The 21,677-nt window shown below is 44.3% G+C and overlaps 2 protein-coding genes across 4 annotated transcripts in view; one reads left to right on the plus strand and one right to left on the minus strand.

The window, feature by feature from the left end:
- The window catches only part of LOC119372494 (serine/arginine repetitive matrix protein 2), a 107,753-nt gene extending 99,582 nt beyond the window's left edge, over window positions 1-8,171 (minus strand). For all 3 annotated transcript variants that reach the window (XM_049419763.1, XM_037642965.2, XM_037642964.2), the window contains exon 1: window positions 7,463-8,171. In XM_049419763.1, the coding sequence (XP_049275720.1) occupies window positions 7,463-7,621 (159 nt within the window). In that variant the 5' untranslated portion in view covers window positions 7,622-8,171. The remainder of the gene's footprint in view (window positions 1-7,462) is intronic.
- Window positions 8,172-9,202: 1,031 nt separating this feature from the next.
- Window positions 9,203-21,677, plus strand: part of LOC119406771 (intraflagellar transport protein 122 homolog) — a 73,876-nt gene continuing 61,401 nt past the window's right edge. Inside the window, 7 exon segments of the mRNA XM_049420203.1 lie at window positions 9,203-9,261; window positions 11,027-11,054; window positions 11,056-11,258; window positions 12,443-12,519; window positions 15,124-15,257; window positions 16,593-16,672; window positions 20,335-20,605. Of these exon segments, the coding sequence (XP_049276160.1) occupies window positions 9,203-9,261; window positions 11,027-11,054; window positions 11,056-11,258; window positions 12,443-12,519; window positions 15,124-15,257; window positions 16,593-16,672; window positions 20,335-20,605 (852 nt within the window).

The raw sequence follows: 21,677 nt of genomic DNA on the forward strand, positions 1-21,677 counted from the left end.
ATGGCCTAAGCTCAGTATAATGTTGCCTGTCTTGTAACTACAGCATGCTAGAGTGACTAGGCATTTATAAATTCATGGGAATATTACTTATGACAGTCTGATTAATGACGTACTGTTGAATTTTTACATAGCTAGCTGCGTATGACAGTTCTAAAGAATTTAAGTAAAGCTAGAAGCCAGCTTGTATTTCTTTATTACCACAAGATTATTTAGGTTGCAAAACATTCAAAGCAAACTGGATCCCAATGTATCTTTCTGGCTGTATATCTTCTTGTTTCCTTTTAACAGAAAAAGCGCATGGCTGTACAAGGGGGAGATTCGACGAAACAGAAAAGAACATGTGTACTGCAGTCCCTCCTCAGCTGGAATGCTGCAGTGGGCTTCAGTTGGTTTGGCACAAAGGGAAAAAAATTTTGTGAACTGCACCTCTGCAAGCTGATGTGCGGTGAGTCAGGTGTAGCAAGCTTGATATAACTTAGCTTTTTTGAAATCTTCTGTCAAGCAGTATACTCAATATAGCTAGGTTGTCTATTTATACTTTGCTGCAATTAGTCCTGGTATTTACTGTCAGTTTTTAAGTGTGTAGTACTTTTGAGGCCAGGGCTGCCGTATGCTGTCATCGCTTGGCATAATGCAGGCAAAACCGCGTATAGCATAGCCATCTGTAGCGTAATGAGCGCGTGCTCGCACCAAGGAGGTCTTCTTGTTCTTCGAGCGCCTTGATGATGATATTAAGTGTGGAGCACATTAGGGCCCGGGCTGTCATATGCTGCCGTTGCTTGGCATTACGCAGGCAGAACCATGTAAAAGAATAGAAAAAAAGAGGAAGCAAGCGAGAAATAGACAAAGAGAAAGAACAGGAAAAGAAAGAAAATTAGAAAGAGAAAGAAATAGAGAGGAACGAATAAATAAAAATAAAAAGAGAAGAAAAGACAGCAAGACGTAAAAGGAGAAAAAAAAAGAGAGGCGGAAAGAAAGAGAAAACCGAAAAGAAACAAAGAAGGCTGCCCAGCTCCGCACTTCCTACAGGCTTGGCACCACACATGCGCAGCTGCCTTAACTTCTAGAAGAGTGCCATACCCACCCAAGTTTTGTGTGGTGTACAAAACTTATAGGAACGATAGTTTCGCTTCTATGCATGCAGGCGTGTTGACTAATGACATCCGAAACCCGAATGCGACCTTGAAGGATGTGGAGAAGGCCGTGATGACCTGGTTCTGTCATGCTGCTGAGCGAAATAAGAGAAAGCGGTTATTCGCTAAATTCAAACGAACTAAACGGACTAGCCACTATCAAAAGTTATTTCAGATTACGCAAGAGTACAAAAAAGGTATAAAAAATGCCAGAGGCGTCTATTTTAAAAATTTGAACGACACGCTGAGAGCAAATCCTAAGCATTTCTGGCAATATATCAAGAGTTGCGGTTCTGAGAGTGTCGGTATAAATGAAATTGTTTATAATAACAAAACTATCACAGATGATGGAGAGAAGGCGAATTATTTGAACAACTATTTTAAATCTATCTTGTTGCCAATACAGGACTTTGCCTATTCGTTCGACGCCAGTAGCATACCTCCAATGAACCCAATTGAGTTCAGCGTAAGTGGCATTGAAAAGCTATTAAAGCAAACAGACGAAACGAAAGCAACTGGCCCAGATGCGATTTCTCCGCGTATTCTGAGACGGTGCGCCGAACCAATCTCTCTTTACTTGCACATAATTTATAAACAATCTTTGAAATCAGGCCTCCTACCTGTTGATTGGAAAACTGCCCATGTTGTTCCAATCCACAGGGGAGGATCGAAAAAGGATGCTGGGAATTACAGACCAATCTCTCTAACATCAATAGTGTGCAAGGTAATGGAACACATTCTCTACTCTGGAATCATGAAACACCTCACTGAAAACAATATATTAACTAATGTTCAACATGGGTTCCGAAAGGGGTTGTCGTGCACCACACAACTAGTTGAATTTTATCATGATCTGGTATCCACCATTGATTCAGGGGGGCAAACTGACTGCATCTTCTTAGATTTCCGCAAGGCATTCGACACGGTAACACATTCACTCCTCTGCAACAAACTTAAATTACTAAATATATATTCTGCTGTCCTAAATTGGATTGAAAATTATTTGTGCCAGCGCCGGCAATGCGTCATCTTAAACGGCAAAAGCTCTGATTATGTTGATGTGACATCGGGAGTTCCACAGGGTTCAGTTTTAGGGCCACTTTTATTTTTAGTTTACATAAATGATATTTCAGCAGGTATTTCATCACATATTAGATTGTTTGCAGACGATTGTGTTGTGTATAGACAAGTAAAGAATGACAGAGACCTTACCCAACTGCAAACTGATTTGGAACATGTTCAAGATTGGTGCTCTACGTGGAAAATGAACCTAAATAATAAAAAGTGTGTCCATGTCTCTTTTACAAGGAAGCGGAAACCAATGGAAACTGAGTATACTTTAAACAATGAACGTCTAAAAAGAGCAGATAGTTATAAATACCTAGGGGTAGTCTTGTCATCCGACTGCTCGTGGAATGCGCATGTAGATGATGTGGTTTATAAAGCTGGAAAGGCGCTAAACTTTATCCAACGTAATTTAAAAACTTCGGAACTGCACTTAAAAAGACAGCCTATTTAACATGTATACGACCTATACTGGAATACGCTTGTGCCGTGTGGGATCCTTCGCAAGCCACATTGATTGATAAAATTGAAAAAATTCAAAACCGGGCGGCCAGGTTCGTCTTGGGACGGTACAAGAGAGGGGAGAGCTGCACTCAGATGAAAAATGAACTTGGGTGGGAACTGCTTTCCTCGCGTCGGCAAAAGCTGCGACTGAAGTTCTTTTTTCAGATATATAATGATAAAACAGGAATTAATAAAGAAAAATACTTTAAGGAACCTCATTACCGTTCATCTAGAACTGACCATGTTTTTAAAATAAGAGAATTACGCACCAGGACGAACCTGTTCGCGAACTCTTTTTTTGTTAGAACTGTTCAAGAGTGGAATGGATTGTCTGCCATGCAAGTGTGCTGTAAGAACGAAGAATTGTTTATGTCGTTTCTGTAACCCCCCTGCTGTAACGCCTTTGGGCAATGCGGGGTAACCTTTGAATAAAGAATAAAGCAACAAAAATAGTTTCTTTCTTTTTTTTTCAACTAATAAGATAATCCTGAAGGTCAGTTATTTGTTGCAAATTCTCTGCATTGCGTGTATTAAAATTTGTGTTTTTTTTTCACCACTGTTTCATTCCTTCTTTGTCGTTTCTTGTTTATGTACGCCATATTCAGTGCCATCATTTTTCTGGTGCATTGTTTCCTGTGCTGAACTGAACTTTTTGTTTCCTAAAACTTAATTTTCTTACTTGCACGCTGCCTGTAGATTTAAGAGCAAAGAGTAATTAACTGCACCAATAGTATAATGCTAAAATCAGGTCCACTACATAGTACATTGTTCATAAAGTGCCCATGCAGTAATCGCAAAAGCATCCGAGCAAGCAAATACAACCCTGAATTCAGCATTAGTAGATGAGAATTAAGCAAGTTGAGTGTGCTAGTAAAGATATTGTGTTTCAGGAAATCAAAACTTCAGTTAGGCTAAGGGAACATCAGAGAAAGAAAATGATTACTTTAAGCTGTGTATTAACAGTTCCAGTGAGGAGAATGTTTCCTAATTATATATATGCGTGCCCTTTATGCATGGCAAATGTGCAGTAAAATAAAGAATTCAAACTTCTATTCGCATGAACTATATATTGTCTAAGTTATAGTGTGACAATTAACAAGTGTCATACATTTACAACAAATCCAGAAATACTCGGAGTATTTTAAAAATTCATTTTTCTGTCTGAACACGCTTAACTTTAGCCATCTTCAGAAAAGTATGGGATGTGTTGCACTTATCCTACTCCTTTTTCTGTACTCATCTCTGTTCTAGAACTGTTGCAGGATCATGGAATTCAGAGCTTTTATCATTGGCTCCTTTACCTGTGCTTGAAAGCGTCTTCAAGCTGTTCTTTAATTCAGGCTTGAAAGTGAAACACATAGGGCAAGATCTGTTGTTCTTCTATTTTACATTGGGAACTTCTACATGCAAAGTGCTCTGTAGGCAGATGTGTGGGGTTCTGCCCTTGCAGCAGTGTTTGCAGTGTTTTCAAGATTTGGAAAATAAGCAAAGAAGAAAGCAACAGAACCACTGAACATATTATAGGCCTACAGTCACATGAAAAAGCAGGAGTGAATTGCATTGCTGCAGGGGTTTTAAGAACATTGAAAGAAATGTAAGACTTTCAAAAAAACAGTTCTTTCTATTAACTAGCATGTGCCCTTTAAATGCCGCATGTACTGATAATGGAATGTGCAACATCCAAATCTAATCCCAACAAAATCCCGAGATGTCCTATGGGGAGGAAGTCCTATGGATCCCGTTTTTTGTCTCATTTTGGAGGCTTCCAGGAGGTTTCCGGGAATTATTTGGGACATCCTTTGAACTTCCCACACATCCTAGGCAGCGCATCCTAGGTGTATCCAAAGGACGTCATTGCGTTGTCTGGGCAAGTACCTGGACCTTGCTGCTGTTCCCAAGTAAACTTCCTACAAGGCTTTTTTTTTTTTTTTTTAATGCCCCAAAGCTATAGAACACATTGGAAACAGGCGCTCTTTGACCGCACCTGACCGCTGCGCCAATAAGAAAAGAAACTATATTTCTCGTATCAGTTTTACTCTTTCATAACGCTAAAGCGCACTACTCTAGGCACAAGAACAGATTTGACACGCGAGAAAACGAAGATAGCTACACCGATTTTAGTTTCCCGCATCAACGCTCCGTGACGTCATAAATCTTTGACGGCCGTCCGCTAGGGTCAACATGATTCTTTGTCGGTAAAAAATGAATTACTTTCTGTTCTATGGGCGCCCTACGTTTAACATAGCGAGTTTCAGGAAATTTTATTGAGGCAACGTGGCCAGAATATGCAAGAAATAAATGACGCCCGTGACATCACATACTGGCATCCAAGTGCCGACGTACTGGCGCGAAATTTAACAAAACGAAACTTTGACCTACGTTTTCTCTCCTAATAGTGAACCATGGATGGGGAACTAAACAGTAACAGAGATCAAAGATAATTTATGAGTTTGAAACAAAGGAATTGTTATTTGACATTGTAGTGTCCCTGTAAACACCACACATCGTCATATCAACACTGGCTTATGGGATAAGGTTACTGTAGGTACATGGCCCTTTCAGCCATATAACGTACATGGTCGAAAGAAGGGCTCGTTTTTCTTTGCTCAACACAACATTGATTAGAACAGACAAGAAACAGACATGGCTCATTTAGGAGTCATTTACAGTAACTATTATAAATGGGCGAACCCCTATCGCCACCCCGTTGCGTTCACGGTCTCGCAATTAATACCCGCACGATTCATCGGAGAACAATAACACGGCGACGTCGAGCTTGCCAGTGCACAAGCACGACAGACACAAAAGGAAGGTCGTGGGTGCGCACGCATAAGCGAAGAACAAACGCAGTACGGCACGGACGATACGCAGCACGGGTCGTCGCGGCGAAGGTAGTCCGTGGGTTACTTACAAATGTACGTACAACACATGCGGACACAGGATATGCCAGCGCGGCCGCTTACACGAGACCTTCAACGCGCGCAGGCGTGCCAGCAGGTAACAAAAAACACCCCCGAGTATTCCCTCACGGCCAAAGCGACGTAACGCTCACGCTTTCGAGGAGGCGCCAATCGAAGAGACCCATTTAAGCGTCGTTACAAAAGCGCGATCCAAGCAAGTGCGCTTCTACGACCACTTCTGGGTTCGAGTTTCACCCTCAGTAAAGTCGAGATTAGAGTGTTTTTAGCAGTGCCGGTTTACGTCGTCATTATCTTGGAGCAAAAAAAATATAATAAAAAATAAAGGGGCTCAGGAACGCTAACTGTTGGGGTTTAACGTCCCAGAACCACGATATGACTATGAGGGCCGTCTAAGCGAAGGGCTTCGGAGACTTCGACCAGCTGGGGTTATTTAACGTGCACCTAAATCTAAGTACACAGGCCTCGTGCACTTCGCATCCATCGAAATGCCGCTGCCACGGCTGGGATTCGATCCCGCGACCTTCGGGTCAGCAGTCGAGCACAACGACCGCTAGACAACAGTAGCGGGTGGCTCATGAACAGTAGCGTAGCCAGAATTTTTTTTTCCGGGGAAGGTGTCTTCAACCATACTTTTGTGTATGTTCGTGCGTGCGCTTGTGTGTGTGCATGTAGATATATATACGCAAAAACGAAAAATTTCGGGACCCCCCCCCCCATGTCGCGGAAGCCGCCTTCACCAAAGTGATGCGTGATGATTGAATATCTGCACCTTTCGTTTGCTTGATAGATTGCCAGGTATACATATGCTCAGCAAATTTTCCACGTCACACAGAATCCTACGCACGCGTGGTGTTGGCTTTTCGTGAGTTCAGCTTTGTTCAATAAGTTTCAGTTGTTGGACAGCGCTCGTCCTGTGTCCGATCTTTTTCTGTGTGTCTTCGTCGTTTTCGCGCTGGTAATTCAAGTATGTATAGTAATACCGTACCGTCGTGGTCGGCACGTAGTTTTTTTTTAACGTTTTAGCCGCACGTGTAACTCATTGTGCACGGTGCAAAGTGCAGAGATGATCAAAATGGTTAATAGAGGTCTCACAGACTAAAAAAACAGGCGTGCCAACCACGACGGTACGGTATTACCGTACGGTGATACCGGCACTGCTAAAACACCCGACCCTTTCGCAAGAATCGGCATTACTGCAGTCAGGTGTCATCTGCAGCGTCGAGCGAACGAAAGCGCAGAGAGACACAATCGGTCGTTTCCGAGCGGAGCTGATTGACACCCGACCGCTTGATTGTTTCAAATTGCTACGCGGCGTCCGTCAGACACGAACGCAAATGACTTTTTTGTTGCGAGAGCGGGGATCCACCGAGAGATCAAGGTTAACGAGTCGCCAACCGTCTGACACACCACCACGCAATCGAAAATGAAAACTGGAACGCGCGCTCTGCATGGAGATGCAGTAGAAATTGCGACATCGCGGACAGCTTTTCATTTTTTTCTTTCGATCAATGTCTATCCACGCGACAAACGGTGCGGCGGATTAATTAAAGAGATCCGACCGTTATTCTCAGACGAGCTACACCCGCTCAGGTCAAAGCCGCTAGGATCGGTTAAATCCGGATTGATGTGGTACCGCGTCGACCACAAAAAAACAGCTGTCGGTGTAGGTGTCGTCTGCTACGCGTTTCCGAAAAGCAGACGTACGCGCGCAGATTGGGAGGGTTCGTCGGCCCAAACAGGCTTTAGGACGATCCCGGATGACGACTTTTGAAAGCATAGAACGAAAGCAGTAAACAAGAACAGCCAGCGATGTGAGAGATGCAGCCGGTGATGACTCACCTCCTGGTTTGTCGCTCTGTTAATGGCTAGTTGCACCTTTCCGTACGTGCCTTGTCCCAGCTTTCGAATCACCTGGAAACGCTGTCTCAGCTTGTGTTTTTTCTCGCCTTTCTCCTCGGCAGCCGAGGGCGGCGGTTCCACGTCTTGCTGCACCACCATGGTTTAGTTAGTTAGGTGGTCTACGCGACCGTAAGGCACACCACTTGTCTCTCGATGCAATATCCGCAGTTGAATCAGCCACGAACAGCGCGCTACATCGGGCCCCTACCCCCAGCGCAACACCGCTAGCACAGACGTCGAAACAGCGGTAGACGCACCGTCGTCGACCACTACTCGTCCGGAGAAGATGCGGAGGTTCTTCTTCGTCGCACACTGGGACGTTGGCATGTGGTGGTCACTCCGTCGATCACTTTGGTGGCAGCCTAGCGCACGTGTGTGTGGGACTGCTACCACCGCCGCCGCCCGATTACTGCGCGGTGGTGGACAGCGGCAAGCACGCTGTCAGAAGAGACGCCCAGTGTAGTGCCGCCGCAGGCTCTCCGGCGCTGGGCTGCCGCGGAAGGGGGAGACGACGTCATCGCCGAAAAGTGGTGCTAATTTTAGCGGCCCGATCTCATGTTACGAACTTAGCCCAGTGATCTCGCCTCAGCTGCTGCCTCGTCGCCCATCCGCCGTAGCAGCCAGCGGCTACGTGCACGACTCCTCCCTCCTTCAATACCCCTCTCACTTTTTCGTTTCTCTCTTTCTCTCGCTTTTTTTTTTTGAGAGGTGGAGAGTACCTGGCGGAAACAACCGATCAGCTCAGCACCTGTCGGCTGCTCGTTGAGTCGGTGTCGAGGATGCCGACTCGCTTTGAAAACAGCGTTTCAGGCGCGGCTTCTCGGTCTCAGTGCGCGTGCGACAGTGTGTCACTACCAAAGAAACACCTCACTCGTCATGTCACTTCTTCGACAACGTAAAACGCTTCAAATTTGCCCGAGAGGACGCCCGGCGCTTGCTTGCGGTTAACGGCGCGCTCGCTTCCCCGTCGTTCATTCTGCGTATCTCCGCAAACAGTAGTTAGTAAGAACGCCGAAACCTTCGCGTTAATATTTCGCTACTTTTGTACGCGATATAAAATGGCCAGAAGGTCTGCGACAAGTTCTCCGAACCGGGAGTTCACGACCCAAGACACGAGCCGCGATTTGTTTTGCTTATCAATTAATCTGTGCGGCTTTTCTCAGCGTTGCTAGGACAAATTTTGTTTCCTGCCGCGTGAATAGTTCTTCTGCTTCTCTAAGTGTATTAATAACCATAAAATCTGTCTCGTTATATCAATTTATTGATTAAAATATTGTGATCTACAATAATAAAAAACAGTAGTAACTTCACAATTTCATAATTTGGCTCTTGCAGTATGCAAAAAGCATAGCCTTCAAGATCGGCAACTAAAACTAGGACATTATTGATGTTTTGGTGTGAGCTTCAGCATAATCCGTAGTTACTAATAAATCATATAAGTTGTTTGACCTATTGTAGAAGTATTGTAATAACGAGAAGTTATTTTACTTTGTATAATGAGTTAGTACGTTTTAGTAGTTCAACTGTTCAACGCTTTCACAACAGCCCAACTCTCATCGTCATCAGCAATAAGCGTTGTCATGGCGACATTTACCGTCGCGTGTGTTTTGAAGTTACGTTCTCGGCTTGTAGCTACCTTGGACGGGCATCGTTTTCGAAGAGTTCACGTCGGCTTCTACGATGCGGGCTGTCGCACTTTGGGTGGACAAAGTACACGACCGCGAAAACAACGAGCAATGGTAAACGAAATATGCCAGCTGTCAAACACTGACAACCCTATTTTGGCGCACTAACGCCTACGTTGCTAATCGAGAACTATGCCTCAGAGCTCTGACTTTGGAAGCTAGAAGTGTTTTCGAAGGCCGCGAAAGCGGATAGTATTTTACTATAATGGTATAAACTACTGAAATGTGGCTGCTCACGCAACGTTTGTCAAGAACGAATGCAAATTGACGTTAAACTCCGTAAAGCTTATCACATCAGAGCACTTGATGCATTTGTAATGCAGCACTAAATCCTTCAAAAAAACAAAAAAAAAAACGTGCGCGTTTTTTTTTTTTTCTTTCGCTTGTATTTGTTGCGTGCTGCGTTCTAGAATGACAAGCAAAGTCACGAGAACTCTTAGAATAGTGGGATTTTTAGATTTAATGTGGATTTATTCGCGCACATCGCTCAAGCGGCGTGAATCAAACAACCACTAAAAGTCACTCACGCTCACATAGCACGTGGAAGGTGCGACTAAGTGACTAGATTTTAATTTTCATAGTTGTAAAATTATGTACATATGTAGACAGCTTCATGATGTAATAGGTTTTTGACACTACGGACAAGTGATAGCATTTTTCGAATGTATTCGTAATATCAACATACAACAATAAACGGGCGGGAAGTGTAATGATATCGAATGTTGTCGACACTTGTTTGTTTCTGTGTGAGAATTGATGGCAGCTAGGTTTCCAGAACACTTCGCGCATCAGAACATACAAAATGCGAAAACACACTTCTAATGTTCCCAACTTCAAACTGCACTTGCCAGCCTCGTGACAGGGCCTCATTTCTTTCAGTGATAACGAACCTTTCTTAAACACAAATAAACAATAGCAGGGTTGTTCTTGCAGAATGTGTTGCAACTGACTTAACTACCGAACTTTATTGGCACTTAGCAGTCTTGAGCAACCCGCCACTTTTGTCGAGTGGTTATGGCGCTCGACTGGTGATTTGCGGGTCGCGAGACCGAATCCCGGCTGCGGCGGCCGCATTTTTGATGGAAGCGAAAATGCCTGAGGCCCGTGCACTTAAATTTAGGTGCACGTTAAAGAAGAACAGATGGTCAAATTTTCCGGAGCCCTCCACTCCGGCGTTTCTCGTAATCAAATCGTGGTTTTGGAGAGAGGTAAACATTTTAATGAAGCTGGAGATGTCGGACGTTAAGCGCCAACAATTATTATTATATAGTAGCAGTTTTGAGTGTACAGTACTCATGGATTGAAATGTGACATCGTTGTTTTTTATTGTAATGACTATGAGCAATTGCTCGTGATAACCATGTCATGTCGCTGCAAATCTGGCTGCTTAAGGTAATGTTGACTCGAACGTAAATGTTCGAGTCAAAATTACGCTGATATGACACGAACTGTAGATGCACCAGGGGTAGCACCAGGATTTTTTTTTACTGGGGGGCACCCACTACAAGTGAATTCCATCGGGTAGGGTAGGGGCAGGTAGGGGGTGAACTTATGAATTGTGCTTTGATAATGTTTGTGCTTGGGGAGTTTTTAAAGGAGGGGCAGGCGAAAATTCTGGGGGGCTGCCAACCCCCCCCCCCTCTGGTGCCACCCCTGCACTGTATACGAAATTACGTGCATTACTTAGCCCTAAATTTTCGAGTTTCAATCCGTGAGTGCTCTACTTCACTTTTCAAAAGGTTTGGGGGACCTTCTTGCATAATAATTTACTGTAACTGAATGTTCCTTAATTGTCTAGCTTGTATATCTTCCTGCACAGTATTTACGACCTGGTCTTCAAGCCAGACTGGCAGCCAGCTCATAGTCGCAGCCGGCACGCGAGTCCTGGTGTATGACACGTCGGACGGCGCACTCGTTCAGCCACTGAAAGGCCACAAGGATGCCGTGTACTGCGTCTCCTACGCCAGAGACGGCAAACGTTTCGCATCGGGAGGTGCCGACAAGCAGGTCATCATCTGGACGGCGAGCTTGGAGGGCATTCTCAAGTATTCGTACGTAAATCATGCAACCTTGTCAATGTGGCCTCACAGTACTCGACTGCCTGCTGTTATTATTAAGCAGTTTTAGGAGTTTTCTTTTTAAGATGAATGCCTTAGATGCCTCATCAAGAGTGAAAAGTGACCGTCAGTGTCAGCACGAGTGATGCAAAAAAATCATCATCATGACATCACAGACCGCCAGAATTTGTGATGTCATCATGATGTCATAGTGACATCACATGCTGACGTTATTGCTTGGTCATAATTGGAGATGCGATCTTGGAGATGCGTGAGGTGGAAAAGCTTGCAATGCAATCTCAGAGGCAGTGCAAAATCATGCTAGTTTTAGAAAGGTATCGTGGACTGGGGGATCATCAACAATTGACTCGGAAGAAAAAGATGGCTTTCACCTTCGTCTCATCGTAGGCTCATCTTTAAAAGGCGCGAAAAAAACCACAACGGACAGGTAGGAAGGAGACAGGACGACGTGCTACCTGTCCTACCTTCCTACCTGTCCGTTGTGGTTTTTTTCAGGCCTTTTAAAGATGAACTTCAACCAACTCGCCCAACTGTCCCTGCTAATTCATCGTAGGCGAATGCATAACAAACCTTGTGGTTTTTTATGTTTCTTGGAAATGGAAAGTTCGTGTTCTAGAGCTCCACTCATCATGTGCTGAGAAGCTCGCAAACTCGGATGGCGCCACAGAAGTGTGAAAAAGAGCATGTGGAAAGCACAACTGCGTTTCATACATTGGCACATCTTTGCTGCATATAACATGAGCTTATTTGCATAGTATCAAGAAATGAGAACCTATCGTGAGCTATTACAAAAGGAAGAGTCTCTAAATGGGGTCTACAGCTGCATGTAAAGGCTTGCATTTCATTCTAGTACGTGTGTGAGTATGTGAGTGTTCGCATGGGATGCTTGTTGTAGTTAGTAAGTGTATGCTTTACAGTGTAGGTTGCTAAGCCTTATCTAAGATGCTGTGCTGCATGGCTTGTGGTGCAGTGACGCTAACTACTGCATGTCTTTAAAAATTGACCACTGTGGTGCCTGTTATTCGCCTTGTAATAATAGTTGTATAACTCTTATCTTGCTGCCAGTGTTCATATATCTGTAGCATACATGGGTTCAATACAGGCAGAATGTTATCTATCTCCCTCTCCTGGTGCTGTCATCTCTCTCTCTTTTTCAGACACCATGATTCCATTCAGTGCCTCACTTATAACCCACTCACCCACACTCTTGTCAGCTGTTCTTGCTCAGACTTTGGTGAGCACACTGGCAGTGTCTTTTGTAGCGTAATATAGTGCCATTAGACTGCATGGGGTAGTGTGTAGTACTGTACTAAACCTCCAGCATTGAAATATCACACATTTTTTCAGTAAGTGGAGCTTGTGTATATGTGTTTTTATCTGTCACTAAATACCTGCTAATGTTGACTGGAGTCTATTGAATGTTATAGCATGGGATCGCAAGCTTTTTTGGTTTCTGTAGGGAAAGTGTGAGATTATGTAACAATTAGTGACTTTCATTTGGTATCATATGCCGACTTATGTATGCATTTCTAAATGATTCTTGTTGTTACATACCTTGCATTAAAAGCTACTTGCAATGCATTTGTAATTACAATCTTTTAAGCTAAACTAAAACCAGCGGAAAACATGAAACACCCAGTCTTTAATGTTTTCCACTAGTTTCAGATTACTTTGAAATGTACCAACTACCCCAGTCTACCACTTTCTTTTAATCTTTTGTCGTTCTCTAGAACTGTGCTGCGACTTAGATCCAAGCTTGCACCTACTCTGTGTTTTGTCTTTCCCCTCGGTGCTGCATTCTTGTTTTCTGCCTCTCTTGTTTCGCTTGCTGCATATGTAAAAAAATTTAACTTTGCTCCTGCACAGTTGTGAAGCATGGAATTATCACCATGCATTACGTGGTCAGAACACGTTAACCTCAGGGTGTACAGCTGCAATGGAAAAATATCTACACAAGTGACCGGTTATCGGAGCAGCAAAATTACAAGGTGGCACTTGGATTACGGACTTTAAGGTGGGCCACACTATGCTGATCATATGCACCTCAACACGTGGATTATGCCTGCTGGTCTCGTTTAGGCATGCTGGAGGACAAGATGCCCCTGTGGCAATTTTCCCTGCTCTGGTCACCAGTATTTGGGGTAGTATTGCACATTGCAGCTGTACCACTTGATTTCATTTTGCATGCATAGACTGTGAACACAGAAATACCTTTCATACACCGCCTTGGTTTCTGGACTTTTCCTCATGACTTTACCACTGCTTATTTACTATACAGGGTGTTTCACGAAATGTGCCGGAAAATCCTCAAAAGTAAGGGACATCACGTTTCACAGGATATCATTTGCTCGCTGCCTTCATAATTACTTTTTGTGTCGTGACAGACTTCTTAAGAAGACTAGAGGCATCAATTATGGCAGAAATAAGCAGATTAATTAACTTGTTATTTAGTGAGGACATGCGGTCGAGTCAAATTGGGAGAATTGGAGCCCATCCTGAGAATAGCCCATTGACACTTGGAGATTTCTGAAAAGCAGTCGCTGGTAATTTTAGGAGAGAGAATTGAAATCTCACCAGTTTCGTCGGCAAAACCTAAACCGCAGTGCAGAAGAGCGCAATGGCCACATTTGTGCGAGAGGTCCAGAATGAGCTGGAGTCGTCATAGCAACCATCAATCAACTTCGTTTCGTGGGTATGCGGGCTGCCCTTGCAATTATGGCATGCATGGCGCACGTACGTTAGCGATTGTAAAAGAAGTAACGCCACTGTAATCGTTGTAGTGGACACTGGTTGTCTGCTAGCTGCGCTCATTGGCACTTCGGTTTTTGCGTTGCTGGAATTTGATTACTTCATCATAATTACCAGAGGCCGCTCTTTCGAAATCTCAGAGCGGCAATAGGCTTTTCGCAGAAAGGGCTTCAATTTTCTCATTTGACCCAACCACCTGTTTCCATTAATTAAAAATTTAATTAACTTAATTTATTTGATTGCAGCTGCAGTTGATGTCTCTAGTCTGCTTGGAATCCATGCCACTACAGAAAAAGTAGTTACTATAAAGGTAGCGAGCAAATATCGCATGACCTTTACTTTTGAGTATTTTCAGACACATTACGGGAAACACTGTATATGCTTGATAAAACACCGTGCCGTAATTGCATGCAGACACCAGCTTACAGCTTAAATATTCTTTTGAAAGGGGCCCTGCAACACTTTTTCAGCATGGCCAGAAAGCGCTGCCAATCATTAGTCTAGGCTCCTAAGAATATGTGAGCCAAATATGCACAGCACATGGCCTGGAACTTACGATTAATTCTCAAAGCCAGCTACAAACCGCTCGCTCTTCTCTCGACAAAGGATGCCATAAAACCCAAAGTTCACGGCTATTGGCTGATTTGAGCATCGTGAGCTGCATAGTTACTGCAGCTGCCACAAGATGTCGCAAAGTACCTGCGTGCTCCCTCATGATCACACTAAAAGTAGGCTGCGCATTCAAAAAAAAAGAAATAAAGGAAAGTGTTCAAAGTCATGACGTGCGCTGACGAACGGACATAGCTTCTTGCACCCTGATCATCCCCCTCCCAGCATAGCTTTCTGCGCACTCGCTTGTACGAAAAGAGAGAGAAAGATCCTAAAGCGTGCGATAAGTCCCTGTAACTCCGCTCGCACTTGATGGATTCTAAAAATTTTTGTGGCAGTCGATTCGTGAGCCAATAAACTTCTTTAATGAAGCCATTCTAGGATTACTTAAAAAAGTGTTGCAGGGCTCCTTTAGCATGCGGCTTTATAGGCAAATGGGGCACCCGCACACGTGATGTCATTGAGATAATGTGGTTCGCAGGGCTGTGGTCTTCGGAACAAAAGTCTGTCTCCAAGCACCGCACCAGCGGGAGAGTTACCAGCGCGGGCTGGAACCCCGACGGTCAGTTCTTGGCACTCGGACTCGCTACTGGCACCGTCAGCATTCGTGGCAGAGTAAGCACATGGGTCTCTTTCTTGTTTCACTTGCATCGAAAGAATACCAAAGTGAAAAAAACAGTTGCATAGACTGGCCACTGCACCACGTTTTCTAGCCTGAGTTATGCCTGCAGCCTAAACTATACTTGACATTCAAATATGTGGTAAAATTTGGCCACAGTTGGTGTGGGATTTGTATTCGTATTTTTAAAGGGGTACTACACTAAAATTGTCAGTTGTGTTTTTTTCTTTGCATCAAATGAAAGACCAAGCCCTCAAGAGTCTTGAAAATGTACTGGTAAGTGTGAGTGCACACTGAGAAAGTAATTACAGTACCTTTTTAAAGGCTAGTTTCGGTTCCTACTGTACCCTGATGCCACAAGGTATGAGCTTCTTCTCATGTGCTCGCACAAGATTTCGCAACATTTCCATGGCCGCTTTGATCCTTGGCTCCATTTGCAATGCATGAGCGGCCATTTTGAATGTTTTTGGTAACGCACAAGCAATCATATTGTATGCTTTGGTGCGGATGTCATCAAAACTAGCCTTACTGGAACATGAAGTCACCAGAATTGACGCTGTAGCCTGATGTCACGATGGTGTTGATGTCAGTAGGTCTCAACTTTAATGTCAAAATAAAATATCAGCATTTACTGAGCTTAACACTTGCTCAGAGCCGTCTCTGTATACAGGAGTTATGTATGTCGGAGTAAACTCCGGAGATCAAACGTAATCATAACACAATGTATAGGTTCCCTGCCTCCCTGCCCCCCTCAAAGGGACTCGCTTATCATGGCTGCTCTCCCAGCCTAAATATCCTGGCCTCCTGCCGCCCTGCCCCCAGAACAGTTTAACATGCACAAGCTGTCGTGTTATCTCCGGTTGGCAGTGGACAACCGGTCGTGTCACAATCATCAACATGGGGAAACTAAGCCGCAGCTTGTTCTGTGAGCAACCTATTTTATGAATTGCCGAAGCTTTATGATAAGATTAATGACTTTGTTTAGTCTCTGAGCATATTACAGGTATGTGTGAAATACACTTTCGTTTACAGATATATCTGTTGGAGCTTAAACTTGTATCAATTACTCTATTTCCCTGACATCAAAGAAATTGCGCGACGAAAACATGGATAGAAGAAGAGAAGTACCAACACAGCGCAAATTTCCACTGAATTTATTGTGCCGCTGGATCTGCTTATATAATGCCACTGTATACTGTGGCATTCTTCAAAATTTTTATTTTTGTAATCTTTGGGGTGCAGATTTATTATTCGGACTGAAATGGAGGGCAACAGTTCAGTCTTTCATGTTTGTGCTGATGTGGTCAGTTAAATGTGACTCTTGTTTGCAGTCTGGTGAAGAAGTCGTACGCATTGACAGACCCGGTGGACCGAAGGCGGCCGTGTGGGGAGTCTGCTGGAACCCTGTGAAGTAAGTTAACGAGACTAGTTCGTCAGGTGTTTCTAAAAGGCTGCTAGCATTTACCAAAAAGCGTAATCTGCTCATTTACTGTAAGTGACAGAGGCTGTCAGTAGGTAACGCCAGAAAAGTCATTTCAAACTAAACATAAAAAAAATTTTTTTTTCTTGTGGCGTTGTATTATTGCAATAGCAATTATATGGACACCCTCGGCGGGTTTTTGCCGTCGCCGTCCTGTCTCAAATATTTATATGTATGTATATATAAATAAAAGCCACAAAGAAAAATAAATCGCAAGAAAAAAATTCCGAAGCGCTCCACCGGGACTCGAACCTGCGACTCTATAACCACTTGTTGCAAGTCTGAGCTTTACTAAGGTTGCTTTACTAGTACTGTATTTTCTGGTGTATAAATCACACCTTTGTGTAAGGTACACCCCTTACTTTTACAACTTTCGGGAAAAAAAATTATATATGTAAGACGCACCTAGTTTTTAACTCGGTCAAGATGATAATTCTACACAATTACGCACGCCAAAGGCATTCATAGTAAAATGTCGTATTCACGCACGCCATTGAATATCCATAAGCAACAGTATAAAACTTGTAACTAATGCCTTCCTAAGGGCTAGAAAACAAATATTTATTCCGCTTCACTCGAAGCCATTGAAGGCCACATCCTCCAATGCACTGTCACAAGCTCTGCCGCTTCAGTTGGCAGCATCGCTGGGTTGCTGTTGTCAGCCCCTGATGTAACTCTTACACGGCATTGTAAGCATCTGAAAGCACATTATTGGCATTGCCTCTACAACATTACATACTCAGCAGGAACACATAAGCAACAATTGCACCACACCTAAACACAAACATATAAGAATTAAATAGCAACTGGAAGCTGCGACTACTGCTGGACTGCCGAGACTTCTCACACGGAAACTGACAATGATGATAATCATATGATGCTTTCGTTTTCGTTATTTCTTCATCTTGGGCTCTACAACATAATGAAACGTTGCAGTGCCCTTTTTCTTTTTTATTGCAACCATTCCGTGGGTTTAACGCTTTGTCTAAGAACAAACAATCAGAACAGCAAAATAGTCCGTGTGACAATGGCGGCCTTTTTTGCGGCTGCTACCTTTGTGAAACCAGCGAACAATTTTTCCGCACCACCACGTTTCTGCGCAAGCGCTCTTACATCATTTTCCGAACTTGAGTGCTGTCTCCAGGTCATTTCAAACTGCCTGGATCACACACACACACCGTCCAGAAAGATGAAAAATGGGAAAACAGATACATTATGACAACGGGGCAATTGGTACTTTGAGTATTCACCTGCAGCTACTTTTCCTCACGTCACTCAAACCCCACCTCATCACCCTACTCGCAGCCTCCTTGAGCAAATTGCTTCATTGCCTAATATTTCTGTTAGCATTTAGTTCCCTTATTACCAAAAATCAGTAACCCAGATCACTAATTAGTCTCGTAATTACCTAAGATCGTGGGTCATATTGTGCATCATATCCAAATGTATTGTGCCCAATTCCAGCTCACTGCATCTTTCGTATTATTTGTGGTGAACATCGGGCTTTGAAGCCGATGAAAATACATTGTAACCCACTTGAGAAGTGCTGCGAAGACAGCTATACCGTACAGCAAAAATTACACTTCTGGACGGTTCCCACAAGCGGAGAAATAACAACTGCCCAATCGCAGAACTCCATATTGCCTGTGTTGTTCCCTGACCAATGGGAGGCCAACCAGGGCCACCAAGTCAATTGTTCTTCAAATACACTTTGAATACGCAACAATGTCTTCAATGATAGCCTGCTCACACGAAACTATATATTCCCGATTGGCTAGGCCGTTATATATGCCACTTTCATGTCTCTCTCATCACCAGACCAGTGACAATGTATCGTAGTCGTTGCTGAGTATGGAAGGCGTTGTGGGTTCGAATTTCGGAAGACGGTTGCGTCTTACCATCGTCCAAACGCGACCCACTGCCGATGGAGTCGGTGTGAGCACCCACGCTGTCCCGCAAAATGGCGGTTGATGGCCCGGGGTCAGAGAAGCGATCCCGTGCCTGCCCGAGGGCTGCTCGCTGGAATGCCAGCCACTCGAGCTGGAAACGTGTTCGACGGTGTTTTGAACTACACAAACGATCGATGTATGTATCAGCTCAGGTGGGACACGAACTGGGATCGTTGCACCCCTGCAGAAATCGTCGCATCAGCACTCGCTTCCCCACGGTGCTGTGCGGCGAGACCTGCAGGGGGCCAGCCTCCACACCACTCCCGCTTTCTGCACGAGTTTTTACGTTCACATGCACAGTTTTGTGTAGGGTTCATAATTAGCTTTATACGGTGCATTTTCTTCCTGCGTTATTTTGATGATTTTTGCCATTGCAAATAACATTAAGATGTGATTACGAATAACGCTGCAGCAGGTGACTTCATATTACTCTGGACCACCTGAGACTCTTTTAGGTGCACATAAATCTGAGTAGACAAGGCGCTTTTGCATTTTGCTGCCAACGAATCGTCGCAGCTGTGAGTGGGAATCAAACCTGCGTCTTGTTTTTAGCAGCCTAACACCTTAGCCGATAAACTACCGAGGCGGTTATATTTATGTTGCCGAATCACGATCAGAACGCACGTCTGCAGTATACTCAGGCTGTAAGCTCAAAAAGCAGTTGTACCATACAAGATGCCGCTTCTGTGTTTGCACCATCTCTATAAAAGAGCAAAAACATAAAATTCAATTCTTTTGGGATAGCAATTTTGTATGGACATTCCAGGCGCACTTTTCCCAACGCCGTGAGGTTCCCTATAAAGTCTAAGGGCGATAATATCGCCTCATACGTTGTGTAATCTATGTGCGATTATAATCTATAATCTAGTGGAAGTGTGCAAGGGCTGCCAACGATTGTGGCTCAAGTGGAGAGGAAGCGCACCAGCCATCATCGTTCACGTGAAAGACCCATGGGGCTCTGGAAGCTGGGGCTAAGTGGCTCCGGCCCAAACTACATACTTTGTGCAGCCGGGCGCGATTGGGCGCAACCTATCTTGTCAGGAATTACCAGACGGCTCATGCCTTTGTACATGCCGTGTCCTTGCCGCTTAGTTTGCGTTGAAGCGATACACAGCACGAAGGTAGTGTCGCTCCCGGCAGCAGCTGCGTTTGCCTACGCCAATGTTTTGTTGCTTTATGCCAGATCGGATGGCAAAGAGTTAGCTGCTAGCCTTACTTCAGGTAACGTTCCAGTTTACTGCTGCACTCTTGCGGTGAAACCGTGATATCTTGTCCCCTAAGCATAATCTTCATCTACCTCGTGCATGCGTACCTTTGATATGTTCAACACTGTGGCCCGTGCTTAGAGTGGGACGTAAAAGAGAGAGGGAGAAAGAGAAGTAGTAGGACAGGAAAACATGCACTCTGCATCCGCTGCAGTGATTCGACGTCATGGCTCGCGCTGGCATGCAGCCACCACATGCTGACAATCCTCCAAAAATACAAGCAACTGTGTCAAAAATATGTGAAATAAACTCTGTTTATCAGAACAATGGCATCCTCCGAGTAGAATTCCAATGTTTTCGTCATTTTTCCTATTTTGTTCGGCATCCCTCTGAAAGCTTGTCTGATTTGTGCGCTGCTGTTGATTATTGAATGAATCAGGGAAGAAGGCGTCGGAGACGTCCTTGCCGTAGCCGACTGGGCACAGACTCTCAGCTTCTACAATGTGGCGGGTCAGCAGACCGGCCGCGAGCGAGCATTGGGCTTCGACCCAACATTCATCAGCTACTTCCCCGGCGGCGAGTACCTTGTGGTTGGCGGCTCGTGCCGCGAGGCACGCGTCTACACTCGAGACGGCATCTGCGTCGGGCCGGTCTCCCAGCAAGCCTCGTGGGTGTGGTGCTGTCAGGCACGCCCAGATGCCAGCCACTTGGTGAGCATGAGTGTTTTAAAAACGTTTTCATGACTGAAAAATTATATACAACAATATAGGCTTTTACATGCCAAAACCACGATATGATTATGAGGGATGTCGTAGTGAGGGCTCCGGAAATTTTGACCACCTGGGGTTCTTAATGTGCACCGACATCACACAGTACATGGGCCTCAAGCATTTCGCCTTTGTCAAAATGTAACTGCCGCGGCCGCGATCAAGCCCGCGTCGTTCTGGTCAGCATTCAAGCACCGTAACCATTTTTCCTACGCAGGGGCGACTGAAAAATTATGTATGATGTGTTATTGTTTTCGTTGTTTTCTTTGTTTTATATTGGCCTTGCTGCGTATTGGCATCTGCCACAAAGAAGAAAAACTCACTTGCACAACCTGCATGATTTATTTCCAGTGAAACAAATTTCAACTTTCATATTTTAGTGCAAGTTGAAGTAAAATACTTTAGTGAAGTAATGCTTTACGCGGGAACTACAGTCAAGCACATTTTTAATCTTATATGTAATATGCGGTTGGATAAACATTCAAACAGTTTCATGAAAAGCAGCTGACATGCTTATGGTACTATTGGCACATTTTATTTAAAGCATATTCAGGGCTTGTGATTTCACCTAATACATATAAGATTGCATCTGCTACTTGCCCCCTGACTCATTAAAGGGACACTAAAGGCAAATAACAGTTTATGTCAGAGTGAAAGCCAATGTATGGCAACTTCTAAAACGGCAATATTATCAACAGCAGTGCCCTACTTACCGAGAAATTAAGCTAAAATGTATCACATGATGAGCGCCACGAGTGGGAAATTTTCGAAGTGATCCCGATGACGTAGGGAAGTCGGCCTACAATAAATCACTAGTAATCAAACTAGCAGCAGTAAAGAAAGAACATTCCGAGCATCAAAAGACGTAATAAAATGCTGTTTGTTCGTTTCCGTGGGGAGACGTCAGGCACGGGCGCGAGCCCTACTCGGTACCGCAGCCGCTATGGAGGTAACGTGGCCTTCGTAGACGCAGCGCAATACGGCTATACGGACCACTTTGTCTCGGTAGTCACAA

This window comes from Rhipicephalus sanguineus, chromosome 10 (assembly GCF_013339695.2).
Source record: "Rhipicephalus sanguineus isolate Rsan-2018 chromosome 10, BIME_Rsan_1.4, whole genome shotgun sequence".
Lineage (NCBI taxonomy): Eukaryota > Metazoa > Arthropoda > Arachnida > Ixodida > Ixodidae > Rhipicephalus > Rhipicephalus sanguineus.